Source organism: Lepisosteus platostomus, chromosome 4 (genome assembly GCF_059453375.1).
Source record: "Lepisosteus platostomus isolate fLepPlt1 chromosome 4, fLepPlt1.hap1, whole genome shotgun sequence".
NCBI lineage: Eukaryota > Metazoa > Chordata > Actinopteri > Semionotiformes > Lepisosteidae > Lepisosteus > Lepisosteus platostomus.
This window is the reverse complement of record NC_142614.1, coordinates 75,330,319-75,355,176: the sequence shown is the minus strand read 5'-3', so window position 1 is coordinate 75,355,176 and position 24,858 is coordinate 75,330,319. Positions and strand designations below refer to the sequence as shown.

Sequence of the window (24,858 nt, the reverse complement as noted above, 5' to 3'; positions counted from 1 at the left end):
ACCTGGGTTGAAATGGCGCAGTTTGTCTGTGCAGTTTTCTCGATTGCCCCTAAGAGACAGGCAGTGATTTCAGATTCTATCTCTTCTGTGTGTTCAAATTCAAACATTTAAAACAGCAGCAACAACAGTCATACCAATTCTTCTTCTTCTTCTTTTATTATTATTATTATTATTATTATTATTATTATTATTATTATTATTATTTTCCTCCACTCTCCCCCTCTATGAATGGCAGCTGTTCTGATCTATGAGAATAAATAATATTTAATTCTGGATTTAATTTAATCCGTTACCTTGGAGAAGGAAGTTTAATCCATAAGTGTTTTATACACTATATAGGAAAGTGCTTCTCAGTCTCTACTACTCTCTCCTGACAGTGTGAGCTCAGCCCGTCCTCTGTGGGCAGCCAGGTCTGCCTGTGTCCAGTGTCTATGGCCTGGCTGTGGTCACTGAGCCCGTCCTCTCTGGGCAGCCACATCTGCCTGTGTCCAGTTTCTATGGCCAGGAGGTGGTCACTGAGCCTGTCCTCTGTGGGCAGCCAGGTCTGCCTGTGTCCAGTTTCTATGTCCAGGCTGTGGTCACTGAGCCTGTCCTCTCTGGGCAGCCACATCTGCCTGTGTCCAGTCTCTATGGCCAGGCTGTGGTCACTGAGCCCATCCTCTCTGGGCAGCCACATCTGCCTGTGTCCAGTCTCTATGGCCAGGCTGTGGTCACTGAGCCCATCCTCTCTGGGCAGCCACATCTGCCTGTGTCCAGTCTCTATGGCCAGGCTGTGGTCACTGAGCCCATCCTCTCTGGGCAGCCACATCTGCCTGTGTCCAGTCTCTATGGCCAGGCTGTGGTCACTGAGCCTGTCCTCTCTGGGCAAGAAGAGGAGCACAACTTGAAACCAAATTCCACTGCACCCTGCAGGGGGTGGTGGGGGAGGGAGGGAACGTTCATTGGGTTTTGTAAAACATCCAACTATTAGCATCTGCACACATGTGAATGGCGGGAAAACATCATTTACATTGAAAAAGTCTCTCTCCTTCCAAACCATCTCTGTGTTTCTTTTTGTAAACATTTCCATTGTGTGGCACATGTGGTAGGAAGTGGTTTACATTGCTCTTGGAGAACTTTGTTTCCTCGCATTCCGCTCCGAGGCAGAGACACTGGTGACTTCTCTTGCCTAGACAGCCCTGGTGCTAATTACTGTACCTCAAACAGCAAGCAAAATCAAACCATTGTGTTTCTCCGAGGGTCAGCACCCGGAAAGCAGCGGTTTGGGAGTCTCGGATGAGAGTACACTGAAAGAATCCCTCTCATAACTATAAAGGACCTTCTTACGTTGAGGTCTGCTAATTAAAGCAATGTTGTGCTGTTGATGGAGTCCGTGTGTTCCCATTTTGCGCAGCGTGACCACAGTCTGCCTCTGGATCAAGGAAGATCCGAGACAATCACTGATATCCTTTGTGGTGCAGGAATTCCAGAGTGGTGGGGCTCAACTCCAACCTGTACTTACGAGAGTCCCCAGAATCCTCCCATTTCTCAGCGTGTCGGCTCTCCTCTTCCTTGGAATGATGTAACAGCGTTCGTTATTTTTTCCTTTTTTTAAAACAAATAAGAACGTACAGTAGAGGCTTCGAGCTTATAAAAGAGAAAAACACAACAAATCTTGTATTTGAATTATAATTAAAGCAAATGTCGATTCACTGCAGTAACACTTGATATTGAATTGTATGTTTTAAAGCGAGTAATAATTGACATACCTAATTGGGATTTTTAAAGAAAAACAGGACTGAAAGTACAGTACGTCTTGTTGTTATTCCAAAGGAAAACAAGAGGAATTCTTCCAGCCTGTATATTTTTTCTCTTTCTGGGATGTGTACTTTGATGCAAAGTTTTGGCTTTCAGCACAGTGCAGTGTCTGCTACACTTGCGTCTTTCTGCTGCCTTTTATTGTTGGAGTTTACCAAGCCCCAGCCTTAGACATTTATAATTAAAGGTGTTACGAATACTTAATGCGCCCAAGATGAGGAGATCTGTACACGAGAGGTCAGGTCAGGTGAGTACAGTACAGTTCAGAGAGGAAACAGGGCTTCACTGATCTCTGCTGGCGAGGCTGGTCACAGGCTCTGGAGTGGAGTGGTACAGCAGGTCAAACAGTGGTCTTTCCTGCTGTATCTTTCTTGCTTTTGTGCTGAATTGTAGACTTCCTATAGATACATCTTCTCTGTGCCTGTCCTGGTACAATTTGCCAGCAGCCATATCACCCTGCAGCTCCCAGCTGGCAGCCCACTGAAGCTCAGCAGGTGTGAGCCTGGCCAGTACCTGGAGGGGAGACTCCTGGGGAAAAACTAAGGGTTTTTAAAAAAAGAGTAGGGTTGTAACCCCGGCGTCCTGGCCAAATTTCCCATTGGTCCTCACCAATCATGGCCTCCTAATAATCCCCATCTATGAATTGGCTACATTACTCTGCTCTCCTCCCCACTGAGAGCTGATGTGTGGGGAGCGTTCTGGTGCACTATGGCTGCTGTCGCATCATCCAGGTGGGGCTGCACATTGGTGGTGGTGGAGGGGATCCCCATTACCTGTAAAGCGCTTTGAGTGGAGTGTCCAGAAAAGCGCTATATAAGTGTAAGCAATTATTATTATTATTATAGTAGAGTGTCCAAACAATGCTCTGGCACATACTGTACCTCAGGGTGCATTTAAACCCAATCCTACTTTTGGAATGCATACAAACATAGGCCTCAAAGACATAAGTTCAGGTACAGTATTTCACATGATAGAGTCATTATTTAGTGATTTCTTACAACTCTGATCTCATACTGTTATACCGTATTTCTTCTAATATGAAGAACAATCTAGACAGTTTTCTTTCTTTAAGTGGAAGGAGAAAGGAATGGCAGTTAAATACTTTTGGTAAAGTTTTCCTTTTAAATGTGCAGTAAGATCAAAATGCATGCAGACAGCCCTAAGACTGTACATTCCTTGACATGCAAATAGTGACCCTTATTTTAATGAATAAAGCGGATGACAGATTGCAAGTGGACCCAAAAGATTGATATATATATATACACACATCACCACTGCTAATAAAGTTAAAGAACTTCTCATCTGTCACCAAGTACATAAAACACTACAGTGTTCGTTATTTTTTATTATATATATATTTTAATCAATATTTAATTTGATCAAAAAAGTCTTTTTTTCACTGGTGGGGGATATTGAGGAGAATATCTGAAACTGTTATTAAAGCCGATAGACAATGAAGAAAAAAGGAAGACAAGCTGCTGGCCCACTGTGTGAATTGACAGGCGTCGCACAGAGGGAGTTTAATTAACGAGTTCCCTCCCCATGTTCCCCTCTCCCAGCTCTTTGCTGCTGCACACGATCCTGGGCCCAGTGGCTGTGCTTTCACAGCGCATGGAGCTGCTCCGGTGTTTCTCATTAATGTTTTCCGCAGGACTTTGTCGCTTCAGTCTTCGGTTTCATAGGACTTCGCCCTGTTAATTCAAAGTTTTGTTTTGTTTGTCTTGTGAATTCTTCAGAACGCACCACAAAACCAGGGGGACACAAGTGAAAGCTATTTGGAAGTGCATTTTAACAGAGAGAACCGAAGGCAGTTCTTTACCCGAAGAGTTGTGGGAGTGTGGAACAAGTTGCCGAGTCATATTGTGAAAGCTGATACACTTGTGTCTTTCAAGAAAGAGTTGAGATGAGATCCTTGATCAATTATCTATCAACTTCTTAACAGTCCAGACGACCTGAATGGCCTCCTCTTGTCTGTCACTGTTCTTATGTTTGCAATGTAGAAGGTAATCAGTGAGCAGTATACTGTAAATCAGTTCAGGTGGGGAGCTGCGTCAGCATGTGTAGGCTGCAAAGGAACAAGTAATAGGTTTATTCCTGCTGAAAAGAGAAGAAAGAAAACACAACGTTTCGGCCGTGAAGCACCTGAAGAAGGCTCCACGGCCGAAACGTTGTGTTTTCTTTCTTCTTTTTTTTCAGCATGGAATAAACCTATTACTCGTTCCTTTACTGTAAATCAGTTCGTACCAATAAATACCTGTTTCCACCACTAAAAACCAATTGGGAATTTGTAACAGAACAACTGGGATTGCCAGTAGCGACTATCAGCTTCATTTAACACCGTGAGCTGTGGAGTCTGGGGTGTAAGTTTAAAAGGGGCTCAAAGCGATTCTGTACGTGATGGAAATTTGAACTTTCAAACTGGTTCTGAAACTTTACGTTAGCCCCCCTGCAAGTTCTGACACGTTGAATAGTCGCCACTTAATTGAGAAAAAGAAGTCGCGTCGTGCGACAGAAATAAATACAGTATGTGACTAAACTTTTGTTTTTGTGTCCCACCTGCCTGTTTATTTTTTTCAGAAAAATGTGGGGTAAGTGGATTAGAAATACAATAATGTCGTGTTGTTTTTTTTCCTCCGGTGAACGTTTGTACGTGAAGAGTGCAGTCGGATGATAGCTGTCGGGTCCCCGTACAGGTGTAATCAGAAACAGCTCTCATTCCCGCCTAGAAGCGCCGCAGCTTGTCAGGCCTTCAGATCCGGCGCTCGTTTAGGGGGAAATGTTTGTTTCTCGCAGGAATAAAGGTGGTTGTTTTGTTGTTGGGATTTTTTTTTTTGCAGCAACAGCAGCAACCACAGCACAGTGGGTTAAACAGTCAGTCGCAGCCGGGGCGTAAAACAGAAGAAATGGAAATAATAAGAGAAAACGTGAGACGTTCTCCTTGGCATTGTGCTTACACATCCCTCAGCCCTTTAATCTGCAAAGGATGCGATGTCTCTCCCCTGATATGGCAGCACTTTGTTGAGTTATGCTGCCTTTTAACATCGCCGAACTCTCTGGATTCTCCGAGACTGCGGGGTAAAAATAAAGCGCCGGTGCCGAGCGCGGCGCAGATGAGCCTCCGTGCGAGACACGGGAGCCGGTGACAGGTGACAACACAAAAAGGTCATGTCACTTTTAACTGGCTCCATTAGATCAGGCTGATTTCCCCTGTGCCTGAGCGCAGTTTGATTTGGAGACGTGACTTAAAGCGGTAGTTGCCGTAATTGTTTTCTTCGTTCTTCCCCGTGAACTTTGTGCCCGCTGTGCTAATGATATTCGGGCTGTGCAGGCTGGGGAGTGGGGCCCCGTGTTGTCTCCCTCCTTTCTCGGGGTGACGGTGAAAAGCAGCTCGCTGCATCCAGCCAGACCCGCCCTTGTCGGCCGAGTTCTGGGCTCGGGATGTGGGACAGATGGAGCTGAGCCTTCAGGTGCAGCCGACCCGACTGCGCCGTCGCCGCTGTGACCTGCCAGGTTTGTGGTCACACACACAAGCGAAAATAGACTGCAATTATTTGTGCAACTTAATGTTCTAGCGATCACGCCCCGTGATGGAGTGTGTTTTTTCTGGAGAGAGGCAATGTGTCACACTACATGGTCTGTAATAGCTAGCGGACTTCATTAACAGTTATTCCCTTGGGACGTGCCTGAGGAAGATTGAGGTACCTGGGCTTTTCTCTTGGCTAAGGGATGATAATGACCTTCTTAAGCTGCTGGACGGGAAATACACCCATTCACACATTCTTCAGATCTGAAGTGTAGCTCTTTATTTTTTTACCTTTGTCTTAAACCATGATGCTGTTTATTGTGCATCATACAGTAACATGACGTGAATGGATTGCAGAGCTCCTTTATTTTACCGGTTTTGTCTAAATTGCAATAAATTAGCCAATTACAATTACCAATTACATCCTTCCCGCTGGTGTTTACCTACTGTAGCAGTTTCTTGATGAATCACGTTATTGCAGCTTAAGCCTCAATGACAAAGCTCCTTAGTAAAGTGATCATGCTGGAAATAAATGTTAGACGTTTCTTTTAAAATGTCATAGAAATATATTGCTTACATGCCAGAAGCTGTGCGCTTCATTTTGGTTGTGTTGTCCCTGTTGGAGTATTGGTTTGTGTATTAATGTGTTAATATGTATTGTTATACAGTATGGTATTCCCCAAATGTAGATTGTATTTAATTTGGATTTATTGATTTTTTATTCTGCCAGTGGGATTTTGTGTTTCTAGTTTGCGGTTTGATTTCCTGATGGTCGTGTAACAGAAGCAGCTGCAGTATATCCACAGGTGTGACCAGCAGCTCCTTATTGACACAGTGTCTCCGCTTAGCCCTGACAGCTCCAGACGTTGCTGCCTGTCTCATTTGTTCATTGAATCCCCTATCTGTCCTTGTGTTCCCTCTTCTGGGGTTTGTGCACAATACTGGGGAGGGGATAAAAGTCGCCATGGGTTGAGATGTTTCACAGTCTAAAACAACATTTAAAATTGAGACCCCAATGTGTCTGTCATTCTTGATGTCATAAGTAGCTCTGGATACCTTTACTCTAGTAGTTTAAGAAAGTAAATTGTTAAATTACCCAGGTTTCCTAGAGTCATATCATGAGAGCCATGTGAGAGGATGGCAGGTTCAGGTAAGATGGCGTCTCTCACCCGAACTAGATTTCCCAGAAGGCCATGGGGGAAAAGGCTTGCCATCCACAGTTACCTGATCAGCTGGGGACGACAATCGGACAGGTGACGCTCTAAGAACCAGAAAGCCAGGAATTCTGGAAAGGGAAAAGGAGAGAGCTACTGTCTCTATGTAATATAAGCTTCAGAAGATAATTTTGAAGCTGGTAAGCGGCTTAGCTGCCCGGCGTTTTATAGTGACGGACGCAGGAAGACATTTAGTCAGTAGCTCAGAGGAGAGCTGGGCTTTTGTTTGGGTTTGTTTGAAACGGTTTTGGGTCAGTTCTCCGCACCCTAAATATAAAGAGCACTGGTTTGGTACCTGTTAGTAGTTTCTGTGTCTCTTGAAAAGAGCGCTTGCTGTGGTACTTCAGTGCCCGGGCATGTTGCACCTGACAAAGCTGTCATTTCTGCTGAAGGACTCATCTGGAGGCAAGGCAGCCTGGACCACACACTGCGCAGATCCCCCAGGTCTGAAGCCCCACCACCTCCGAGGAGTATCGGGCCGGGCAGCTGTGAGAGGTTGCGGTGCTGTTCGGCGACTTGAGTGAAGCCGCCAGAGATGTGTTTCGAATGCAAAGCGCTCTGTACGTTTTGATGCATCGCACTCTCGCCTGCCCCCCTGTTGGCAGCAGAGCCCAGCTGTTAGTGTGCCAGGGTCGCGGTCGGACAACAAGGGAAGGAGCGAGGAGGGGGGGAGTCTGACGACACGCGCGTGGTCTCATGTCAGTGTGCAGCTGCAGTGGTGAGCTGGCCTGCATAATAAACTCCCCAAAAAACTTTTTCCAATTGAACCGTAGCCAAAGAAGAAGCCCGAGGTGTCATTTTAAAGGTGGCGCTTGTAAGTGGACCTGGAAGGGCTTTAGAGAAGAAAGGCTAACAAGCCCCGCTGAGCCTCACTCAATCAGTGCACAAGATTGGACCTCGGATCGGAACCGGTATCACACGGTCACCTTCTGAGCATCTGGTCCACATAGTCTGCAGAGACCTGCTAAGCACACGGTCCGGTCCTCACTGCAGGGAGGTGGGACAGACCTGGAGACCTGGCGACAGATTCATGTCATTCCTTAGTGGCATGATCTTTATTTTAGAATAGTGTTCTTGCAGCCACATTTTCATTCTTTTGGTATCTTTTGGGAGACAGTGTATTACTAATGTTATTCCACAGAAAATGATCACAGTGACAGACAGGTTTGGAGGTGGTGGTGGGGGCAGGTGTTCATTACAACAGGAGCTGGTTTGCATGGAAATATTTGCTTAAATAAGGCCTATTTATTTTAGGTATGAATCAAGATCATTAAATCAAACTCTAACATATAAGAGCAACCATGACAGCCCCACTTTTAAGTGGAAATGGACTTTCAAACATGTACACTGATTCCTGTTTCATGAAACACCTGGTGTTCTGTGTACATATGGTCTTCCAAAGGAGCTCCGCTCTGACAAACAGCAGGACAGCAGTTTGTTTTTGTCTATAAGACTGTGTTTAGAAAAATACACATGCCTGAAAGTCCCGTCTCCTCATGACAGCATATAATATCTATTTGTCATCATTGTGCAATTGATTAATTAAATAATGTAAGCATTGAGCTAATACAGCTGCAGCTTCCAACATTTATAATTACTAGATAACGGTGTTTCGAAAACTATGGATGTAAAATCAAATACTAAAGTTGACACACATACGGAGCAGTGTTTTGAAGTGCGTCATGAGTGTGGTGTAGTAGATGGTCACTTAATGCTGTTGCCTCACAATCAAAGACTTGTTGGATTGCTGACTGGGGAACATTTGTGATGGAGTTTGCATGGTCTTCTGTTTTTGTGTAGCTTTCCTCTGACCTGCTAAAGTCAAGCTATCTCATACTCAAGAAATATTAATATTGAGTTTAATAGTTATGATTATTATTGTTGAACAAGAATAAGTCATTCAGTAAATGGATCCAGGGCAGTGGTTAATGATCTATTTTGGAAAAAGTGATGGTTTGCATCAGGGTAAAGACTTTTTAATAAAATAGTTGTCATCATATTTAAATTCTTTGATTAATTACATACTGGATTTGCATCGATGACTACCAGTTGGTAGAGTCATACGTTTGCATTCAAAGGTTGAGATCGGCACAGAATCCTTTGCTCTTGCATTTTAGATTTCATCGTGTTTTACTGTGTTCTAACAGTAAGTGCAGTGTGTAGTCATTACTACAGTGCTCTCTCTGTAAATGGTGTAGATCCACTGTTTTAGTCCTCTCTCTGTAAATGCTGTAGATCCACTGTTTTATATGTAATTATTTTGCTCCTCCTAAAATAAAGGCGGCACAAACTTTGATCTAAAGCCGAAAGCTTAGCAAGTCTGTCACACCGACATGTACTGTACTTCGCATGACGGTTATTAAAGTCATGGTAAAAAAACAAATCAGGACGGGGTTTTATTTAACCAGCCAGTAATCCAGCTCTTGACATAATTTATTCCGGTTTGGGCTTTAATGCTGGAAGACAACATGTTTTTATCCGCGGCAACTGCCTGAGCACAGCTGACATTCCTTCTGCAGGGACGTCAGTCCCTGTGCCTTTTTTCCGAGTATTATTTATTTTACAGATACGGGTTGTTGCTGTGAACAAGGCCGTTTTGTTTTTTTTATAACGTACCCCCTGGGCGAGCGCTCGCAGAACAGAAAGAGATCTCTCCCTCTTTGTGTCTTTCTCGCTATTTTCTGTCTGCTTTCTGCGGCGCATCAGCGCTGCAACGCGGCAGAGTCAAGCGAAGAGAAAACGGCGATAAGTACTTGACATTATTGACTACTTTCTCGGGTTCCTGTCCTTTCTGTAGACAGAAGCCCACTGTGAGGCTTTAACTGTGGATAATTTGGCATAATTGTCTGGGCTTTACTGCTGTGTTGGAGAAATGAGGCTTAAACTAAAGCGCTGAACCTATCTGTGTTGTTGATTAAGACATGCCTTATGGTGTTTATTTAAGTATATGAGACAACTTAAATATGAGGCACAATCTCTGCTGAAGAAAAGCTCCAAAGGTCTTTTAACAAATGCCACTGATTTGTAGTCCCATACAGTACTTCAGTTTTATAAGGCTTTTCGCAGCAAGACTGTGTGAACGTGACCCTGCTCCTTCCATGTGTGGCAGAGGGGACTGGGAGACATTATCTGTGCTGTACAGTCATCCACCAGCACAAACAGAGCGATGAGCTGGGCTCCGACGTTGCCCGTTTTCCCACAAGCCTGCAGTGACTGCTCCATTCCTTTTGCTTGGGCCACCTGATCTTAATAGCCATCCACCCATATGACGTCGTGATTTTTGCGAACAAGGAATCGGGAGGTTTTTAATTAACATCCAGTTCTGGCATTACCTCACACAGATCGAGCTACAAGACAGCATCCAAAATTAATTATTTTTACACATCCCATAATTCCCTGGGACTCTGGTCAGGTCCAGGTTTAACCAGGGTGTACAACTGCAGTACAGAGAGAGAGAAATCAGGATCAAAATGATAAGCAAATACTGTAGATCAGGATCATTGATTTCTGCCTTCATACAGTACTTTTGAATGCTAAATAATCTCAGGTCTGTCTTTAGTTTTAACAAAATTAAGGATAGAATAACAAATTCACGAACTGAACTTTTGTATGTACATATGTACCGTGCAGTATAACCCTTATTTTATATAACACCTTTCACACAGATTACAGATTTGTATTTCCAATACAGTTGTTTGTTGGTATTTGTGTCATCTGTGATTGGCGAACTGATTTGCTGAACTACCATTTTTTATCCAAAGCAACTTACTTTTGCACTTATACACACATTATACAACCATGCATTTCACTGGAATAATTTGTGTGTCTCAGCTGGGATTTGAACCCATAACTCCCCACTTCTGCAGCTAGAACCCGGACCACTGCTGCACTGCCATCTTACTGGGGTTGTAGCTGAACCAGAGCAACAGCACGGTACACTGCAGAGTAAGGCAGGTCCTTCAGACAGCGCTCAACACACTCTAAGAGGAAAGAATCACACACACTTGTTCAGTGTGAAACACAACTTACAGAGGAGAGCAGAGACAGCTGCATCGCTCCTCTCTCTCCCTCACATTTCTTTCAAGTGCAGTTTGAACAAGAGGTGACGGGGACTGCGAGTTCATTTCAGCTCTTAAGAAGATGCTTCTCTCCAGAGGTTTCCCCATTATCACAAAGAAATATTGATCATACTATCTGTGGTTACACTGGGAGCAGCTTAGTGCAGAATCAACTGTTTCAAGATCTTTCTTGATGAATCCTGCAGTTACATCCTGTGGGCGCCTGCGTTGGTAATTAAACTTGTCCAAATCCCAGCACCAAAAAATGCAAAGATCTACACTTTCCGTGTTCAGCGCTGCCAAGCAGGCACCTTCCGGCCCCACAGGTTTGGATGTACTGCAGTGGAAACCCTGCGCTGGCCTGGTACAGACAGGGTACGGCCGCCAGTCCTGCTTTGCACAGTTAAGGGGTCAGCATGGTCCTTCCCCAGCCAGGCTTGGGGTCACTAGGTCACCAGGGGGCTGTGGACCACTGCTGCTGCACAGTGTGGCCTGGTGTCAAACCCACAGCCTTAATGCCGTAGGATGGAACGTGCACGCCAGTCAAGCATCTTGTTGCATTTATTTAAATCTACTGCTGCCCCAGATCTTTATCATGTTCATTTAACATCAATGGTGCCTCTGCTGTACTGTAAATGCCCTGTGTTACCTGTAATTACTGCAGCAGCAGACAAGCCTTGGTTCTTCAGAGGCCAGGAGAGCAGAAATAGAAAACTGTTTTGCATGGTGGATGTGCATGGACATCTTATTTTTTATATTGAGAGGAAAATGAGTCTTGTGTAGTCAAATCTTTAAAAACATAGGCAAGAGATTTTTTTTTTTAACTTCAGGCCTTTCAAATCAAACCTGGGTGTTTTTTAAGTGTGTAAAACTGGTTGTAGGTTTGCAGTCTACTGCTTATCTGCCGGAGGCAGTCTTGAACTGACAAAGGTTAAATAAAAGTAGTTACAACTGAGAGGAGGCCATTCACCCCAACTAGCCAATTTGGTTATTAGTAGCTAATTGATCCCAGGATCTCATCCAGCTTTTTCTAGGAAGAAGCCAGAGTATTGGCTTTAGCATCATGGCTGTGCAACATGTTCCACACTCCCACCACCCTTCCTGTAAAGAAGTGCCTCCTTTTCTCAGTTTTAAATACAATTTCATGTTGTTTCCACTTGTGCCCTCTGGTTCATGTTTCACTGTTCATTCTCAAGAGGTCCACTGGGTCGCCTGAATCAATGCATTTGAAAATGCTGAATATCTAAAGTATTCATAGTCTTCGCTGTCCAAGAGTACAGAGATTGTTCCTTCAGACTGTCTGTGTAAGAGTCCAGGCAACATGCTATGTGAAGCTGCAAGGTTTTCAAAACTAAACCTACATCTGAGCTTTAGGCTATGCGTACGATACAGAAATCTGACCAAGACTATTGGGATCATCATTTGGTCCAGCATGGCAACATTATAGTCTCCCTTGGAAACTTATTTTCAAATCAGAAACCCATCTGTGACACTGAATTGGAGTGCTGTGACATTATCTGGTGCAGGCCAACACACACACCAAACACCCAGCTGTAATGTTTAAAAACACTAGTACTTTTCATTTATAATGCATATACAGTATATTATTTATAATAACACAAGAACAAAGTCTCAGTTCTTTTTTTAGCTACTCACTAACTTCTTCTTGAAGTCCAAATAAAACAAATAAAACACAGCAGTCTGCCCTGAGACTCTTCTCAAATTTTCAAATGTTCAGAACTAAAATATCAGTTTCCTAAAACACACCGAATCCCCTGGTCCAAAGTCCATCCCTGTCCCTCCTGTGAATGGTGCACAGAGAAGTTCTGCCTTTCAGATAGCAAACTTCCACCTAACTGAACCAGGAAGCCTCTGCTTCCCGACCCGACCCGACCAATTGCCTTCCTGCAGCCGGTCATGTGACTGAGAGTGGCAGGCCGTTCCCCCAGAGGCCTCTGGGTAATGTGGTCCTAACAGGGCTGTGCTCTTACACATCCATCTACAGACGGAAAAATCTCAAATCCCGTACCTGTAATTAGAGGTTATATACCTTTATACGGACTAGTGTTCCTTTCTTACAGCAGGATTTTTGCAGTGACAAGCATCCCATGTGCTCACCGCCATGTTCTTTTCCCTGGGGTTCAGTGGTGGGTGTTCAGTGTGCTGAGATTATCGCTGCTCAGGCAGCTGTGGATCACTGGAGCACACTGTTGGCATCTGACGTCATCGCCTGAGTCTGCCGAAACTTCTCAGAGTTTTCCTCCTGGGGAGGGGGGGCAGAGTGAGACAGTCTTACTTTAATCCTGACAGCGGCTCTCTTCTCTTCTTTTTCTCCCTTCTACTTCCAGCAGCAGGCAGTGGAGGACATTCTAGAGGACGATGACGAGGAATATGACAAAGACGACAAGGTAATTATCTGCGCTGACATCCTGCCACTCTGGGACGGGCATTTTTAGACATGACACTGTTTCACTGGTGGTTTACAGAAGAAGAGTAAACATCTTCCCTCACACTCCTCCGCCACCTGAAACGCACAAGAAACAGAACAAAACATCGCTGTTTGTCTTCCAAACGACAGCTGGTGTGCATTGCAAGGAGAGACAGGGATCTTTCAGCTTTAAGATGCTTTATTTGCTTTCCTCCAGACCCTCAGTTAATAATTTAGCTTGTCTCCCAACTTGATAGCTTTTCCAAAGGCCACTGTGGTGTCACTGCATTCTAAGATCAGGCATGTGTCTTACAGTTCATTTTACAGGCCACTTTTACTCTCAAAAGATGTTTTTTATAATAAAAGCAAAAAAAGTCATTCAATCTTTTGAAGTAGAGGTGGGAAATGACAGAGGTTTTCTTTTGGTTTTTGAAGTAATATTGGCAGTATATTCTGTGTGCTTTTTTATTGCTTCCCTGCAGAGTCTAGAAGATGTAAATGATGTCAACATAAACACCTTATGCATTTCCCATTCTGTATTTCTAGATGGCGTCTGCTACCTACATGTAATTCTCCACCCTCGTCTATTTAATGTTATCTGCCAGGCATGTGCCCAGTCTTGAATTTTGTCTAAATCGTTCTCAGCATCTTTCACATCCTCTGCCATGTCTGCTGATTGTCCTAATTTGCTCTGTTACCAACTCTCTTTAATTTGAAATACATCCTAGTACTTCGTGTAAAAAAAACAAACACATTTCAGAAACTGAACTCAACAGCTGACTTATAATTAAGCAAAATAAATGGGCTGACACAAAACGAAAAATCCTTAAAATCGTCGAGCAGTGGTTTTGGAATCATGACTAGCCAGTAACAAGAAAGTGTTTGTTTAAAGAATACAATGAGTGTTAAATCAGTGTCATTTATTCTTCTGGTGGGTATACAGTATATTTTACATATACTTACACTAAGAAACCATGAAAAAAGCATGATTCAAGACAACAGGAGGACTGGTGGTTCTCCTGACCAAGTGCAGAGGGTTAAGCCTCTGGAAAAGCCTTTGTCCTCTGACATGTGCTGGCAGCAAGCTGGGCGATCACTGGGAATATCGCTAATGAGCAAAATGAGAATCCTGAACAGATCAGCTTTTGCTGACTTATTGTTTGATAGGGAAGGATTTTTGATTTCAGAAGTATTGCCATGATTTTTTGCTTCTTCATCATCATTATGACTAGGGCTATTAAGATGGACGTGCTCTAAAGAGAACCAGGGGTGAAAGACCTTGCAGATGGTTCGGGCTGCCTTTCACATTATAGACCGTAATGCAGTGGATGGGATTTCAGTTTTTTCGTCACCTGACAGCTGATGTTGTGATTTTTGCGAGTCAGTTAATCCCAACATTTTCCAATATAGTCCATGTAGTAGCTTACATGAACTCTAACACAATAGTAGCACTCTCAGGGCATCACAGGGTTAAAACAGCCGACGTTATATTGATGATACGATGTGCACTGGGGGCACACATTTTTTCAAAAAAAGTTTTGTTGCTAAAGGCTATGCGCTTTAAAAAACTGAGCGGAATATCTGCAAAGAAGAAGTTTTTTTTTCCTTTTCAAAAAGACAGATGAAAAGATGCAGATTATCATGAATGCATTACAACTTTCAAATTCAAATGAGGGAGCTGCACTCTGAGCTAGACTCCCGTCGTTAGATTCAGACCAGCGATTATTATTCCACATAAGAGGAATCCATTATTAGTACACATTGGACCCGAGCACTACAAATAGCAGGAAACCCACAAAGACTACAATTTACCAACTCTGACTTCATGCATTTTGATCTATTGCACTGTTCAGCTGTTAGCGTTTCATTTGAGCTGCTGCCAGCTTGAAAGGCTACATTTTTCTTATTTCTCTTCCTATCTCTCTCCCACCACCCCCCACTCCCTTTCAGTCACAGCTTCTTGTGTGTGTGCACGCTTGACTCCTGGTTAAGCGTACAACAAATGGAGTTCTGAGGCTGAGCAAATCTGTCTTCTCCATTCACTCGCAGGGGGCGACCTCTAACTCTCATTACCTTTGCTGTTTGCTCGAATGGTAAAATATTAAGGCTGGGTCAGAAGAGGCCTTTTCATGGGATGAAAGTGAAAAGATTAATAAATGTGCCAAGGCCTCATTTTAATTGAACCTGAAGCACATGTTGCAAGTAGGGGAGAAGTGTTCCAGATGTTTAACCCTGGCTTGAGCTTCAGCCTTCTCTGTGTGCCACAAGGCACCTATTGCTGGGGAACCTTTGGTCCGGAGGCTAAATGGGGAATCACACAGCCCAACCCTGCAGCACCTGTTTTTCATTCAGCGAGGACCCCTCTCTGGCTTTGCCTAAGCCCCTGCATGTGTTCTCACTTAGCAGAGTGTTGGAGTTGTGAAAAGCGTCTTTCTTTGCAGCCGATGTAGATATTAGTCACCTACTCACGGAGAGAGGGTGCCTCACGGAGAGAGCAGTTGCTGAAGACTGCTGGGCTGTTAAACTCAAGCAGGTACCCCAAAGGAAAATCTATATTTTCCTGGCATGTAGGTTAGGCCCCCAAGCACTTTAAGTTTAATCATTCGCACCTACTGTAACTCCTAATTTTCAGCTGAAGGGTGTCCTGTTGAGATGTTATTGTTGTACCTTTAAAGAAGGTTGTTCATTCAGGGTTAACTGGTAAAATGCCAAAGCTGTATAAACGGGAACAGATGTATGTTTGGATAAAACTGTCAGCCCTATATGTTGGAATTCTCCAGTAAAATAATTGATCAAAGCCAGTTAAAAGCAATACCAGTTCTTATTACGGGCAGATTGTTCAGTGACAAACTGTGCTGTCATCCTGGAAGATTACTGCAGGTCATTGCTGTAGTAAGATGGTGATGGGTGGAGACAAGATGGAGATGTTCTTATACGGACCACATTCCCCAGAAGGCAATGGGGAATGCCCTGCTCTCCTAAGTCAGCTGACCAAGAGAAGGAAGATGATTGGCTGGCTGGTATTTAAAAACGAGGAATCGGGGGCCTTCAGTGGTTATTGACTTCTCTTAGTTGGGGAGCTGGCAGAGATGGTTATGTGCTGCACCAGAGGGAGAAAGAAGCAACTAACTTCTTTAAAAGAGTCTTGGACAGTCTTTATTATGAAGCTGGTAAGCATCTTAGGGGACTGGCTGTTCATACAGAGGGACATTCAAAGAAGTCTGGGTGGAGCTTGGAGAAGAGCTAGATTTTGTTTTGTTAAAGTCTTTTCTTTGTTTTTTTCCCCTCACACCTTAAAAGTCAAAGGAGTTTATTTATATTACAGCTGTATCTGTGTGTCTGTTTTACCTGCCCTGCTGTAATTACTGCAGTACTGACCTGAAAGGCTGCAGTGGTCGAGGCTGGTGATGAATCTAAATCAAGCAGACAGATGAGCAGGCTACTAAGCACATGGCAGCAGACAGTGATCAGGCTGTTGTGTCCAGAAAGCCCAGGACGTGTTGTTGGACAGGCAGGGGCTCAAGCTGGAGAAACAAACTTTAAACACGAGGGAAATCCAAAGGCACCGTCGGGCAAGCGAGGATTCTGTAACACAGGAGAGAATTCCCAAGGTTGAGGCAGGAAGACACTAGTGCAGTCCTGGATGTGGGGAATCCAGGGACGTGAGCCGAGCCATAGAAGCCAAGAAGCACAAGTAGGAAAATGCACAAAGTGCTGAGACGGAGCAGGGCAGAGTTGTCCTGGCTGCCTCAAATATTCTGCTGGATCAAAGTGAATTATAGAGCAGTGGGACTGATAATCTTCATGATCGTGTCGTTGTGGTGATGGGCTGAATGACAGATTGATTCTAGTTCAGAGCGATGGCCTTGGTGCTGCAAGTTCGTAATGTGGGGCCCCACCAAGACCAGGTGTGATGTCTGCTTCTTGGTTTTCATTACTCTACCAGTTGTCTTCCTACAATTGGTCAGATGACAGAGGATGGCAGGTCATTCCCCCTCTTACATACAGTAGGTTATTACTGTACTTCAAGAATGTGAAGACACCCTATAGCTGCAGTAGAGTTCTTCTGTAGTTACAGCTGTACTGAGGACATAATGCTAGCCTGAAAAGGCTGGGACTGTACAGCTCTTAACAACTGCACTGTTTGCACACACTGTTTTCTTAGCACTACTGCTAAAATTAAATAAGCAGGAAGAATGTTTTAACACCTTTGTCTGCTGACATATTTATCTGGCTTTCAGCAGCCTGTAGAATGGATTATATAGATCTCAGGTCTTCCCTTTGCTTCTCAAGAGAATTCTTTGTTTTAATCCTGCAAACTGAGAAAACACCTGTTCTGGGATATTGTAAATAGATTTTGAGAATTAAAGTTTAGGTTTACCAGTTGCTACAAGCCAAACGTGTGAACAAAATCCTGATGATTGTGTTATTAATACACTTACGAGTCCCCTGGGCCACTAGTGTCTACCATGTTTATCTCTGAGCATACAAAGGCAATAAGTGAAGCAATATACTGTACATCCCCAGTGTGGGTAGTGTATTCCTTTATCAGTCTGGTGATATGCTGGCAAGACAGAGAGTGTTTGTTGTAATTTGAAAATTTCCTTAAACCCGAAGATCTACTGGACCTAGTTTAGAACTGGGCCCAGAAAGGGGAGGGAGTCTCAGGTTGATACTGTACTCTTGAGGTTAGTTTTGGGAACAATGTAGACTGTTAATGTGCCACGCAATGTTTCCTGCCAGGTTGCAGCATTTCAAGCTGAATTCGATTTTGTTTCGGGTAGGACTTGTGTCAGTCTTCCCAGACCTGTCGGAAATATGGGGCTGCTGCCGTGTTTGGACAGCAGCTGAGAGCATGCAGTTAGACCGGGCTCGGTCATCACGGAGCGAGCAATGAGCCCCCTCGGGCCGCAGCCTGTGGAGTGAATTCCTCTCCCTCTGGGGACTCAGGCTGGCTGGGAGAAGATACTTCTGTTTCCAGTGCAGTTCTCGAAGCCACCGGGAGATGCTGGCACGCTCCCGTGGCGACTGGAGAAAGAGTCAGTAGCCGGGGGAAAGTAGTTGTGATATGTTGCATGTAATGAAAACACTGGGCTTTTGGTGCTTAGTTCCTCTTTGTTAGCTCAGCAGAAGTGTGTGTATAAGGGAATCATATGCTGTTCTACTAACGCCTACTACAAAATGTAGAAATATTGTTATTTAATTAATTGGGAGAAAGTTATCCGTATATGTTATTTGTTTTGATCAGTTTAAGAGCGACTGAGAGGCATCCTTTCTGTTTTACATGTGTGTGCGTTTTTATCCAGCAGCCATGGGTTAACACGCACGCGTCTGATGAAGGCAGTCAGGCTCAGGAAGAGCTTCACTGAGGCTCGAAATGAGAGGGGGCTTTTGGCCCATCTAGCATGTCTGATTGCCAGTAACCGATCTAAAGATCTCATCCAGCTGTGATTTTGAACTCCCTGGAAATAACCATGGGCTCAAAATAATGATGTACAGTCAACCGGGAATCCATAGGCTTTTTGAAGATTGATGTTATTGAATTGGTGACAATCTCAGCATTAATTTTACTCATTTTTAATCGATTTCATTTAATTACTTAAACCTGTTTGAAGGGAGAGGAGGCCATTTGGCCCCTCTAGCGCATCTTGATTTCGAATGCTGAACATCCAGATCCCTCTGTGTTGTCTTGCTGAGCGGAGAGTGTTCAAGAGCTCCTCTGAGTTTTACTTGTGCCATTGCAAATCTTCTGCATATTTGAAGTCAGGGGTTTATTGATGTACAGTATCCACCTTTGGCCTCGAATCCATGTAAGGTTAACAGCTGTCGGGCTGGGGGCAGAGCTGAAGCTCGTGATGGAAATACAGTCAGCTGTGATTCCTTAAGGGCTGTGTTGACCCCAGTGGCATTTATCTGTGAAGGGTTGTTTGATCACAGAAATATTTTCTTATCAAACTGCCGCCCAGTGTTATACAACTTGTTCTTGTTATGATTAACACTAAAAAGAACAGTAATATTTTACAACTGAGGTTTATTATCTCAACTCTCAGCCTTTAAGTGTATTTCTTGCCAGCCGGCTCTCCTTGCAGTTACAGAGCTTTGCTTCGCTTTTCAGCCTTTTTTTTCAGCCTTTCTTCTGTTACTGTGAATACATTTCCATGTGCCTAGAATTGCCCCATTGTACACCTGTTCACTGGGCTTCCAGTCGCTTCTGTTGTGTTTGTTGTAGATTCCTTTTGTTCTCAGAACATTGTGTTTGTTTTTGTCACACAGGGGACAAATCCCACCTGCCAAAAAAAAGATCAGCCAAACAGATTTAATCTTAGAGAGGCAGGAGGAAAGCAGAGGTGCATGCAAACTCCACACAAACAGGCATCCTAAGCCAGAATTGACCCTAGGAGCTGTGAGACAGCTGCATGCTGCATCCTGCCCTCTTTGAAACATTTGTTTTGCCATTATGATTCTTTCTAGCGGTTTCCTTCACAGATGATTTCCCCAACACTACTTTGGTTTTAACCAGATTCCAGTTACCTACAGTAGGCCAGACAGCAGGCACACTGCTGCCTAAACCCCTGTGTGTGTCTTTCTATGTAAAAGTAAATAAGCTGCCAGCCTATTAGTAGAAATCAGTCCTACAACAGGATGACGGGTCACCAGGTCTAAAGTGAGCTGGGAAAAAAGGGGATCAGATCCGCACAGATTATTTAGCCGCCATACATGAGCAAGACAGTTACTGTAAATAAGCCTCAGAAGTGTGGAACTATTTTAGTTAATGTACATGCAATTTTTAGGAATATTTTGTTCATGTGCAGTTGCTTTAATTCTATATTTGCTTTTGGGTAACACCTGATTGTATGAGCTGTAGTGTTTTAAAATGTAAGAGTACCCGATTTCCACTGGGGAAAAGGCCTTTTGTGCTGATATTGAATTCCAATTATTGCATTGTAAGCTGAATACAATTCTCGTACAAAGAAACTAAACGTTATCCAAACGTATTGTTTTGCATAACCACCGATTATGCTATTTTTTGTCTGTTTTTTTGTTGTCAAAAAGGTCCCTGCGTTGTCTTGAAGACACACTGTTCTATTCTTCTCAACAATGCGCAGACGGATTTCAAAGCTGTTTGTTGTAGTTGGGTTTTTGGGCTAGAGAGAGAGAGAGAAAAAAGAGATTGTATCTAAGAGAGAGAAAAAAAAGAGCTAATCTTGTTTCCATTAGCGTTGGGAGACAGTAGCGGTAATCTAATAAACTAACAAAACAGCTGTAACTGTCTGATAGTGTGTGGTGTTTATTGATTGTCAAGCAGGTAGCACACTGGGTATTAACTGTGCCAGTATCGCAGGCTCAGCGCCCCAGGTAGGACTTGTGACGATTCCATCAGAATGACCCCTGGGCTACTCTTCCTTAATCAGACGCTTCAGATTTCATGGCCAGCCCTGCTTCCTTTCTTCTATGGGGAACATTAGAGAAAATGCGTCACCCTTTTGCTCTGTGTAATGCCGAAATCAGATCAGAATTCACGCACAATTATGTCAGGAGAAATCTCAAATTACAGCGCTGCTTATCTCCAGATAACACATGGAAAAATAAACTTGCAAGACTGACAGATTTCCCCCGATCCCTCCGATAGCACTGTTGTAGTATGCAATCGGACTTAAAGAGTGCGCTGGGATTATTTTAATACGTTAAAAAGTGTGACTGAAAACTTGTTTTCGGGCTATTGAGCTTGTGATTTTTCACGCATGTCCTCAGGTAACGAGATTTCTGAGTGCTAAGGAAGAGAAAAAAAGTTTGTGCTGGATTCAAGTTCTTTTCTTCTTCTTTCCTATGAAGGATGAAAAGCTTGATGCTGTAAAAATGCTTTGACTTTTTTTTTCCAAGTTTCTGGTAGAACTGCATTTGAATCATCTGGCTAATGTGGGGAACAAAACAACAAAACAAAGTCGACATCAGACTGGAAAAAAAAAACGCGCTGCACTGTGGGCTTTGTGAAGATCAGGTGGATTTGTCTTTGCAATCCCCGAACATGCAGCAATTGTCTTCAACTGTTCCTGTGTCTCCATGGTAAACTCTCAATTTATTCTGATCTGCAAGGTCCCTGGTTCTCTCCCCTCAGCTGATGCCCACCTGCCCTCAAGTCATATCCTTGAGGATATGTTGGCTTCCTGGCATTTTGACTGGATACACATTATGGTGGTAAGTGGCTGGCATCATCCTGTAATGTAGCTCATTCTGTGTGTTCAGTACTGTGTGTAACAGTCAGTGTTGTGGCTTCAATCCTTCTGGGTGTCCCCTCGCAGTCACGTTAGATGTTGGGTTGCAGATCACCTGCAGCGGTTCTGACACCCTCAATGTGTTTCTAGACTCCAGTGGACCTGCAGTCTTTAGGGACCTCTTGTAGGTTCTGAGCTGATCTGCTGAAACAACGTTGTTTCCTTATTAGGCTTGGACATATTTTTGTAATTGCCAGCACAGCTGAGCAGCATGTGAATGCAGATTTGGGACAGTTGAAGTGTAACAGTCTGCCCCATTCGTGACGGGGTGTCCTGTGATCTGCACTGCTAGCAACCTGCCCCCCTCTTGCTTTCTGACATCCAGACCGGCAGCAAGACCTTCAACGGTGGTTTTCATCAACAGATGGTAAACGGCTAGAACATACTGTACGTCATCCTTCCATCCAGGCCTCCCAGGAGAAACTGCAGTAGGGATGCTTGCTTAGTTATGAAAATTGCATCATTTATACTGTATTTGTGTGGTTCATCAAGTACAAACCTGCAAGCCCATCAAAGTCAGGTCCTCCTGTAGACGGTCACAGGCATCTCGGGCCACAGATTTCCCATGACCAGTGAAGGGCCTTTCAGGGTTGGCTGAGATGTTTCTTGGACCAAATGTTGCTTTCTTTTTTTTATTCCGAACGAAGTTGGCTGCCTCACAGACACCAAAGCAGGTTGCGGTGTTAAAAGAGCTGCCCTTCATATAATGAACTTTCCTTCCCCATTCGTCTGGTGTTACTGTCCTCTGGGAATCTTCCAGCAGTGAAACAGGACATGTAACTACGAGTCTTGGTTTGCCAAGTCTTAGTAGGCTGGCCAAGAAATGCAGGAAATCTCACCTGTTCTTGTGTTCTGACTGATGTTCTTTGATGAACCCTTTCACAAATAAACACACCAGACGGGCTCCTGCTCACGATCAAATTCCCCCCACGGTCTAGTCCATTGACTGTAGGTCATGCCAGGCGTATTAGCAAACGCGTTCTTGCATATTGGTTGAATGATCCAGGCTGCGAATATCTTTGAAAAGAGCTGCCTCAGGTGTGGAAGGATTATGGCAGCTTCAAGGGAAAGGGGTACTTGCAGGGTTGAGGGAAAGACTGCTCGTCACTGCTGACTGGAGACAGTTAAATCGGGCTCCCTGCTGGCTGGGGCAGCGGAAACATCTGTCGGGAGTGTCGGAGGAGGGCAGCTGGCAGGTGCATCCTCCTCTGACCTCTCAGCAGCAGCTCCTGTGGTTCACTGGGCATGTGCAGAGATGTCCAGTTGGCATGGAAGCTCTGCTGTTTCCGGTCCGAAAGAGGCAGGTGGCACGACAGCACATTGTCTTTGAGAAGACCTTGTCGGCATCCTCTTGTCTCCCCGGAGAGTGCAGAATTCTTCTGTCTGGCCCAGATGATGAAGACATCTGTTGACTCTTTAATCACTTTTAAAAAGAAACTGTACTTGAACCACTTTGGGCTAAGACGCAGTGTGCTGATGTCTTTATGTTGGCTGAAGATGGCGCACGTAATTTTGTTGAGCAAGAGAGAAAGTGGGATTTTTGTCTTCAGTTGCTGTTGTATTGTAAAGCCAGCTTGTGAGAAGTACAGTTGAGCTGGTTCTTGTTTACGTTCTATTGCAAAATGCTTTATACCTGCCTGGCAGATGTAAACTGTGAACGCCGAGTGTAAATACAGTCTGGCAGTGCGCATAACAACATTGCTCCGTACCATGAGTCTCACCTCATTCACCTGCCACCCCTGAGTTCAGGAAACTGTGCAGCTCTGCACTCCTTGCAGTAAAGACCACCGGTGCAGGCAGCCACCTCTTCCTGTTTAAGAGGAGCAGCTCCAACACTGTTGGTATTTTATTATCCGGATTATCAGAAGGATCCTTATTCAGGATGAGGCTCCTGGCATCCCAGAAGCACAGGGTGCAAAGAAGACCTACTGCCTAGCTGGGACACCAGGTCACCCCAGAGCGAACCCCTGTAACCACGGAGAGAACATGCAAACTCCGCACAGAAAGCACTGCCGTGCAGAACTGAATCCCGGACCCACAAGCTGTGAGAAAGCAGATCTGTGTCATGAAGAATGTGGTTTTCCCCCAAGGGTTTTAATCAAAACACACTACTTTACTTTAAAACGTTGTTCAGCTTCGAACGTGTGTTATAAATGCAATTAGGAGGGCTTCTTGTTTCATTGTGGGTTCGAATCTACCGGTGTACGGTATCAGTGCACAAGCAAGAGGTTTGAAACAAAGTGAAAAGCAAAAAGATTTCGGTGAGAAGTAGAGTTATCAGGACTTCGGAAAAAGTCCCATCGCTGTGTTTCAAGAAGAGCCTGGAAACTCACCAGATTGCTCGTCGCTCTGATAACACAAGGCCGTCCTTGTCTTGTCCGTTGAACACTTGGCTTGGTAGCTGATGTAGGACGCCGTGCGCACAGAGTTACGGGCACGACTGCCATTCAGGCGCTTCGTGCGTGAGGCGGTTTCTCAGGTGAGGACGCCGGGGAATAACCGGACTCCATTCCTCCCAGTCAGCGCGGAGGGACCGGGAGAGGACGGGGCAAGGAGAGTCGGGATGGCGTGGGAATGTCCTGGAGAGTGGGGTTTAAAGAAGGCCTGACCTTGAGGGCGATGAAGTGCTTCTGTGTTACCAGCCGAAGCCGGAAGAGCCGGTGATACTGTAACTGGAACATGGGGGTCTCATCGGGGTCTTCACGGAGAGGCGGTGCGCAGAGAGTTTCTCAGGGCTGTAAGAGGTTGTTCTGCCCTCTGGCCGTGGTTATAAAACTGCCCCAGTCCCGGCAGACAGGCTCACAGCAGTGTTGCGCGGTGTCAAATGTCAGACCGAGCCAGTGCTGCCCCTCCTGTGTCGTTTTTGTGTTTTAATATCAAGTCAGGAACTGCTGGGGTCGGGGAGGGGGCGTTATTGTGTGGAGTTAAACAGATATTTATGTGGTTCTAAAAAAATAAAAGTATTCTCCGTATTCACCCAAGGATTACTCGTGAAATAAATAATTTATTAAAACCTAGCTTCAAAACGAAACATCTGCTGCTTTCATGTGGCGCTGGCACTGCGCCAAGCGCACAATGATATCTGTAGCCGGCCTCAAGTTATTATTGTGCCCTAATAGAGAATGCTATTCCAGACAGGCGCACGCCTTTGATATTGCTCCGAAATCTGGGAAGGGGTATTTTTTGAACTTTGGAAACGGGCTTTTCGGTAAACGGGACAGCTCCTCGCAACTCGGGAAAGTTGGCTTCGCCCTCGCTACTTTTCGTGTTGATCGCGGCTTGGGATGAGGGGACGACACCCGCCATCCTGCCTTTCCAAAGAAAAACGAGGCTGTGTGGTCTCTTAGTTTTAGCTTGTGTTGATCCAAGACTTTGTTTCTGTTTTTCTCGGGCGATGCTGCTCGAGGTTTTTTTGTGTGTAGCTACCCGTGTCACAGCGCAAGATGATGATGATGCTCTGGAAGGCGCTTGTGGAATCTGTCTTGTTTTGTATCCGTGTTCTGCTTCAAGTTTGCCATCAGAGCACGGCAACTGCCACGGCAGAGTCAATTATTTCTGAAGGAGT

The 24,858-nt window shown here is 44.6% G+C and overlaps 1 protein-coding gene across 10 annotated transcripts in view; it reads left to right on the top strand.

Moving 5' to 3' along the window:
- mctp1a (multiple C2 domains, transmembrane 1a) overlaps positions 1-24,858 on the top strand; it is a 197,432-nt gene that overhangs the window by 146,046 nt on the left and 26,528 nt on the right. For 6 of the 10 annotated variants that reach the window (XM_088630701.1, XM_088630699.1, XM_088630708.1 and 3 more), the window contains 2 exons: positions 12,941-13,000; positions 21,115-21,216. In XM_088630701.1, the coding sequence (XP_088486827.1) occupies positions 12,941-13,000; positions 21,115-21,216 (162 nt within the window). The remainder of the gene's footprint in view (positions 1-12,940; positions 13,001-21,114; positions 21,217-24,858) is intronic. The other 4 variants (XR_015936135.1, XM_088630700.1, XM_088630704.1 and 1 more) reach the window with 4 other exon arrangements.